Source organism: Halyomorpha halys, unplaced genomic scaffold, assembly GCF_000696795.3.
Source record: "Halyomorpha halys isolate HHAL.00 unplaced genomic scaffold, Hhal_1.1 Scaffold770.1, whole genome shotgun sequence".
Taxonomy (NCBI): Eukaryota; Metazoa; Arthropoda; class Insecta; order Hemiptera; family Pentatomidae; genus Halyomorpha; species Halyomorpha halys.
This window is the reverse complement of record NW_027107091.1, coordinates 184745-192833: the sequence shown is the minus strand read 5'-3', so window position 1 is coordinate 192833 and position 8089 is coordinate 184745. Positions and strand designations below refer to the sequence as shown.

The 8089-nt window shown below is 32.8% G+C and overlaps 1 protein-coding gene across 1 annotated transcript in view; it reads left to right on the top strand.

The window, feature by feature from the left end:
- Positions 1 to 8089, top strand: part of LOC106686063 (potassium voltage-gated channel protein Shaw) — a gene marked incomplete in the record, with an annotated part of 559367 nt that overhangs the window by 533986 nt on the left and 17292 nt on the right. The window contains 1 exon segment of the mRNA XM_067045426.1: positions 5346 to 5517. Coding sequence (XP_066901527.1) covers positions 5346 to 5517 — 172 coding nt within the window.

The window sequence follows — 8089 nt, the reverse complement described above, 5'->3', positions numbered from 1 at the left end:
CAATTATTTATAATTAATTATTATTATTACTATTATTTTGAATTAATTATCAATTTTATAAGACGTGTTTATAAAACTGATAGTTTTGTTGTGTGGCAGTGATCTTCAAAATAATTTATAATCCTCAATTTTTCTTTTTTAATAAACTTAGCAATAATAATAAGAAAGGCTTAGCGAATCCAAAGGTTCGATACCGATACTAGCAATCGTTCTCTACATACATCTATTCAGTGACGCTCCTCCAAACACGAATCTACTAAATCAGTCTTAACGTAATCCTCCCACCTAAGTTTTGGTCATAGGGACGACATTTTAGGAATACATGTCGTTCGTTACTAAGTTTTTCAATCTTACACGTCCATCTTATTCGCCGAAATGCTATAACTCCAAGCATATTCACAGAGTGGAGTTCCCTCTATTCAGTTTTGTTTAGGCTTGTAAATTCTCCCATTAATTCATCTTTTTTCGGTCCGAATATTTTACATAATACTTTATTTTGAAAAACTTTGAACAAAAAAAAGGCGCTGTTCTTCCCTTTCGCATCCGAAAAGAGCACTGGGAAGGATAGTAGTTTTGAAAATTCTGAGTTTTACGTTTTTCGGCAGAAGGCTAAGCAATTTCGAATTTGAAAAATAACATACCTTTTCCGCCTTTAACCTCACTTTTATTTCGACAATTTCGTTTTTTAACTTAAAAATACAGAATGAAAATTAATCGATAAATAATAAACACGAAAACATGAGTAGCTTGTCGAGATAAGAATCGATAGGATTGAACAAATTGGAGTGGATTATACCCAGATTGGACAAGACTTTAAGATGAGCCACCAACTGAGAGATCCCATCTGGATCGACTAAAGAGGCCCTGATTATAAAGGCTCTTCCTCCTTAGGCAGCTTTAGTCTCGCTAATTAGCTCCAAGGGAAACCGGTTTCTCGAGTCTACTTCATCAAGCACCGCTCTCACAGCCAGCTTTAGTTCAGGTATTTAGTCCTTGTTATATATTATTTATCCGACAACAAACCTTTTCAAAATGAGCTTATTTTTGTGTGTGTGTCAGAAGTCTTATAATAAAAAAAGCCATTTTTTAAAAATTATACTACATTTGAATTAATTCATCTTAGTAATGGTATTATACTATACTGTCGCAAGAATAGACAACTTATTAAATATTCCAATTGGCAGTAAAACAAAAACAAAATAAAACTGATTCATACGGAAAAAATTCTTACAAACGATTAGTAGAACCCAATAAAAAGAGTATCGAGTCTTCAAAGTATAATTAGGGGAATACAAAATTGCGATTGTTTCAAAAAGTTAAAAAAAAAATTAATTATTCATTCGTCTCTTTGAAACTACCTACAGCGCTTGAAAACCGAATAAAACATCATTTAAAGTATATTAAATTTGCTAAAATATGAATCCCAGTAGAGTTGTTTACGTTTAATAGTTTTTTAAAAAGGAACATTTCAAAAAATATTTTCCGAAAAATCAGTGGTTAGTGAATTTATTGTGTAAAATCTTGATCTCAGGAAGAACCATGAGGAGTACAGATATTTATCAGAACACAAATTAAAGCTAGTTTAATTTTCTATAAAGTAGTTTATAACGTTTTTTTCCGTAGGTATAGTATTTTTTAGGATATTTGACAAAATAAATTCACAAAATGTTAATTCCTGGTTGTTCGGATTTATTATTTTTGATCAAATATATCTCTAGAACCATTAGACGTACAGATAGTACAAGAGCCCAAGAGGAGAAAAAAGGCAGTTATCTCAGTCCAATATTTGATTACTCTAATGAAAACTATGTATAATTAATAGTCAAAACTGATGAGTCTACCAAGTATAGGTAGGGGGAATAAAAATGGCGGCTGTTTCAAAGCGATAAAAAAAACTATTTTTTCATTCGAAGCTCTATATCTTTAAAAGTAGGAACAACACAAGAAAACCTAAGAGAACGTCATTTAAAGAAGAGTAAATTTGCTAAAATATGAGCCCCAATAGAGCTATTTACGTTAAATAGATTTTGATATATAGCTTTTTAAATAGCAATACTTCTTAAGAATGTATGGGACGTACTGAAAGATCAGTAGTTAGTAAATTTATTTTGAAAAGTTTATATCTCAAAAACCATTTGACGTACAGATGTCTATTAGCACTCAAATTAAAGCTAGTTTAATAAGCTATAAAGTAGTATGATGTTTATCTTCGTAGGAGTAATAGTTTACATGAAATTTGCTAAAGTAAATTGATTTATAGTTGTTCGGACAAATTTTCATTTGCCAAATTTATAGTCTTATGTGAATATCATAAAAACTACTATCCCTACGAAGATAACTGTCATAAACTACTTTATAGTGAGTTAAATTTACTTTATTTTGAGTGTTGGCAGACATACGTGTGACTTATGCATCTAGAGATATATTTTTTCAAAAATCTAAACTTTTATATGAACAACTATAAATTAACATTTTGTGAATTTATTTTGTCAAATATCACAAAAACGACTACTCCTAGGAAGATAAATATAATTAACTATTTTGTAGTAAATTTAACTAGCTTTAATTTGAGCGCTGGCAGACATCTGTACTTCCTTACGTACGAGGCATCTGCTCTTTTAGGGCTAATATTTCAGAAAATTTACTCTTCTTTAAATAATATTCTCTTAGATTTTCTAGTGTTGTTGGTAGTTTTTAAGATATGGAGCTCCGAATGAAAAAATAATGTTTTTTTAAGGTTTTCAAACAGCCGCTATTTTTTTATTCCCCATCACTTGGCAGACTCATCAATTTTGACTAGTAATCATACCTAGTTTTCATTAAAATAATCAAAAATTGGGGTGAGATAACTGCCTTTTTTTCTTCCCGGCTCTTGTACTAGGATGTCTACTGGCACTCAATTAAAGCTAGTTGAATGTATTAAAATGTAGTTTATAACTTTTATCTTCGAAGGTGTAGTAGTTTTATGATTTTCGTCTGGAAAACTATAAATCAATTTATTTTAGCAAATATCATGAATACTAAAAGCACATTAAGCTAGCTCTAATTTGAGTCCTAATAGAGATAGGCAAAGCTCACGGTTTTTGAGACATAGATTTCTCAAAGTAAATTCTCTAACTACTGATTTTTCAGGTTATATTTTATGAAATGTTTTTTAAAAAAATGTAACTCGGGAACCATTGGACGTAAACAGCTCTATTAGGCCTCTTATTTTAAACAATGTAATCTACTTTAAATGATTTTCTCTTAGGTTTTCTATTATTGTTGGCTGTTTTAAAGATATAGAGCCCTGAATGAAAAAAAATGTTTTTTAACATTTTGAAACAGACGCCATTTTTTTATACCTCTTAACTATGTCAGACTCATCAATTTTGACTAATAACTATACATAGTTTTCATTATAGAAATCCAAGATTGAGGTGAGATAACTGACTTTCTTCCACCAGACTCTAGTACTGTTTGGTAAAATTGGAAATTAGGGAAGAAAGGAAGCTACTGCACAAACCTCCAGTCTCTAATAATAACCCTTGAATTAGTATTATATACAAATTTATTTTTTGATGAAATATTTAAATTGTATTATGAACCACCGAACTACACCACCCCCTCTTTATCCTCAACCCAACCGCTACATTCAATGCTAATAATCCACTTCGTCTATGCCGGGCTCTAAAAGGCCAATGGATATAATCCGGGCTGGCTTACGCGATTACTCCAGCAATTAATGGAGCTCCCATGCAGTAACGGTATTTAGCAAAGTGGATTAAATACTCTGTAAGCAACACCCAAAGCACAGTTCGGACTAAGACAAATTGTTGATAATGTTCTTAGGACCGTTTCGACTACTACATAAAAGACTGAGTTCGCACTCAAGATTTTAATTTTGAGGGCCCTAGCATTTTGTCAAGTTACTAAGTTTAATTTTAAAATGTGAACTTATACCTTAAAAAAAGTAGTGAATTCGACGAGAAATAGGATACTAGTGATAGGATTATTTTTTTAGAGGTTGCACTAAAAGTTACAAACTTAAATCACTGGAAGCAGTTTTGACCAATTAGTAGAAAAACATTTCTCTTAGGTTTTATATATGAATTATTAAATAAATATCCGACTTACAAATGAAGTATTGCTAGGCCGTTTATAGCCGAGGTAGTTAAGGCGTCTACTTTGTCTACTTCGTTACTGTAGCGGCGCCGGTTCGGATCTGGCCTCGAGGTTGATTTTGATTTCGTCGCGATCCCAAAAAATGAAAACTTCACTCCAACCATGGTAGTTTGGTCAATAAAAAAAGGTGCCGAAAATAGTGAGTTCAAACAAACTCAACTTTTCATATTAATATAGATATTTTATTCCAATCATGCTGATGCAAGATAATACGAGACTTCAATAGTAAAAGCACTTGGGCAACAGACAATGAACTTGGACAGACTAAAGCTCATAATTGGATCTCCCTATCTCCTTAAATCTATCCCAGGACCCCCCCCCCCAAACGTTATTCTAAGCAATACTCCTATTATTCCATACGTCAGTCAAAAATCTTAGAGTCACTTTTGATCAAAATTTATCCTAGAAACCACACCTTGCTCAAATTTCCCGCCAAGCCATAGCTACCCGAAGGAATTCAACAGAATCCTTTATCTCCTTTCACTTAAAACCCGTCAACTCTTAGTTTCCCTTCATGTTTTCACCCCACTTAGACTATGGCTGCCCAGTATATGGTGGACTCTTGGGTAATCTCATATCTGAACTTAAACGTTTTATGAATTATGCGATTTATTTTCGAGATCACCAACACGCACATACGCCATTTCAGCTCGGCCTTATACTAGGTTATGAATAACGCCGAGCTGAAGTGGCCCTACCCATTCTTCCGATGCTATTTCCTGGCTTCCTTTCTATTCCAAGTAATTAGTACTAAACGCCCCTCCTATATCATAGAAAACCTGTCCCGTTGATCTGACATCTATCCTTTACATCAATGAGCCACTGCGTTTGACAAATACTTTTTTATCTGAGCTCCCTTTCTCTGGAACTCCATTCCCTCTATCATTCGTCATGAATCAATCCTTCCCTTGTTTAAAACTCTTCTGTTTAACTATCTCGTGCTTCTCCAAACTTAACCAACATTATAATAGTATAGATAATATAAATAATTAAGTATTTATTCTTCTTTATTGTAATATTACAATTACCTGGTCCCAGATTAATAAACTTTTTTTCATTTCATTTGATTAGACACTACGGACAACAATTCCACATAAAATTATATGTGTACATATACTGTAACAATGCATTATACACTAAACTATACGCTTGTTTATTTGAATGATGCAATGTGTCCACAGGCCAGGTCCAAACTGCCGAAGCGAAGGAGAAGGGTACTGCCAGTGGAGCAGCCCCGACCGAAGAGGGGCGAAGTGAACAACCAAGTTGCTGTGGCTGCCAACAGGCGAGTGAACGCCATCAAGCACCACCCCCACCCGATATTCAAAGAGGCCTTCCCCGGGCCTAAGTTAGGTAACTATCCACAACTTGTCAATAGCCTACTCCCAATTATTAGCTCTCTACAACATTCCCATAATTAAATTTGCCATTACTTAACTATCTAATAATGCTGATTTTTATATTAATTAGACATAAGCCATACTTTCACTTTAAAAAAAAACGTATCTTGTCAAATTAATTTCTATCCGGATCATTACACTTTAGCCAATATATGTAATTCATTTCAGCAGGAAAGAACTTTGGATCCCTAAAAATTAAATACCCAAAAATAATTTTTAATAACACGCTGGTTTTGTAAGTTTTTCTCTCCTAAAAAGTAGGGAAGAGATCTGGCAGGAGTTTATTTTTTATCATTTTTTTTTTGTTACGGGGTGCGGTAATTGTGGGGTACTGCGCTAGGCTTGGGCTTGGTACTTCTGCCAATAATCAATAATACACTGGGATGAACGCCTTACTGTAGAGGCTTTTTTGTTCTGGAGTAAATTTTTATCATTTGGATATTTAATAAACTAAATGAACGCTACCGACTTATGATGGCTTCTGCACTGTCCCACCTAGAAATGTTTTTTTATTTAATATTTCTACAATTTTTTTTTTGTAATATTACACTTATAGTTCCTGAGATACATATTTCTCAAAATAAATTCACTAACTGCTGATTTTTCAGTACATTTTTTATGAAATGTTGCTTTTTAAAAAGCTATATCTCGAGAACTATTAAACGTAAATATTTCTATTAGGGCTCATATTTAAGAACATTTAGGTTACTTTAAATAATGTCCTCTTAGGTTTCCTAGTGTTGACTATCTTCATACAATTTAAATTTTCTCCTATCAAATAGGTATTACTGATAAAAATTTTCAATAAAAAAATAAATTATCTACACCACATTCTCTTAAAATAATTTTTCCTTCTTAATCTTCCAAAAGTGAATTTATCGAATTTTGATAGAAAACGGCTTATTCAGTATATTTAATATTTTGCTTCCATTTAATTTAAAAAAACATAAATATATTGTTGTTGGAAGTTAGTCCGTGTGGCGGTCTAGCTTTATTGACAAATGTGATACAAATACAAATAAGATGAATAGAAAACTAATTACTAATAGGTGCTTTCATTAATGATACAATTTAGAGAGAGGAAAACTTTATTAAAAAAAGTTGTGCTTCCAACTGTATTGGGTTGATAGACATACAACATACTGATACCTAGTTAAAAATTTTTTTTAAAATCTTATAATTTATAGGCATCGCGTAGAAAATATATAATTGCAATTTTTTTTTTTTTTTTTCTTTTTTTTTTCTATCTAAATTTTCTTTTTTTTTTTTTAAATATTTTTCCTTATTATTCTTCACTTTAATTTTTTATTTATATATAACCAAATATGTCTTTCTTCTCCCTTCCTCTTTTTAACTAACATAAAATTAAATTAAAATATAAAATATAAATGATCAAAATTTTAAATAAAATAATAATATATACACATTAAAAATCTATTCACATTAGTACTATTCAAATAAAAAAATATCAACAATTATTAGTTATAGGGAGGATATAACTACATGCATACATTCTTCTTCCCATTTAAGTTTCCCCTTTAGTGCCTGTCAGCCATAGGAGCATTCAGCCAGGAATTTAGTCGAGATATAACATCCTACGGAGTCCCCTGGGTCTTCTGCCATCTGGGACATACTCCAAGGTCTTTAGAGGATCTCTGTGGCCGTCCATCCTGATAACATGGCCGAACCACTTTAGCTGACGAGTTTCCAGGAGCTCTTTCAGTAGGGCTATCTGCAGTTCCTTGCAAATCCTTTCATTGCGAAGTCGGTTCCTCCTTGTTTTCCAATTTTCCTTCGCATAAATTTCATTTCGGTTATTCTGCTCTCCTGTCGGTCTGTTCATATCCAACTCTCCACTCCATACAAAAGTATGGGTAGATATACTGTCTTGAAGATGTGTAGCTTCACATCTTGGCCTTTTTCTCTCTTCCATATCAGTGTTACATATATGGTAGTAAACTGTATTTGCTTCGTTAATCCTGTTAGATATTTCTGCGTCTATCTTCCCAGATCCTTCTATCATTGTACCGAGGTACGTGAAGTCCGTCACCACTTCTAACTCTTTTCCATTATAGCATATGTGGATATCTTCCTTATTTCTTCCAACTTGTAGGGTCTTACTTTTGTTGTTATTTATACCCATCCCTTTTATGCAACATTCAAATACATATAATAAATATAAAATTTAATAATAGTAAGTAATATTTAATAAATGGGGTGACAGTAGCAGCGTGGTAACGTGCCTTTCTGCCAACCCAAAGATTGCGAGTTCGAGTTCCCGGCCCAATCCAGAATTTTTTCAAGCATATAATTATACAATACTCACTCACAGCCTGCCCCCGGGCATTTGTGAGGCCCGTTAGCCAATGGGTGAATCTCACAAAAATTGGCGTTGTAGTGACGAACCCACTCTATAAAAACAACGTCATGAAACGCACGATGTATTTTCTAAGTACATCGCGCGAGGCCTTGAACCTCCACGGTCTATTGCGCCAATAATAATAATAATATATAATAAATAAAAA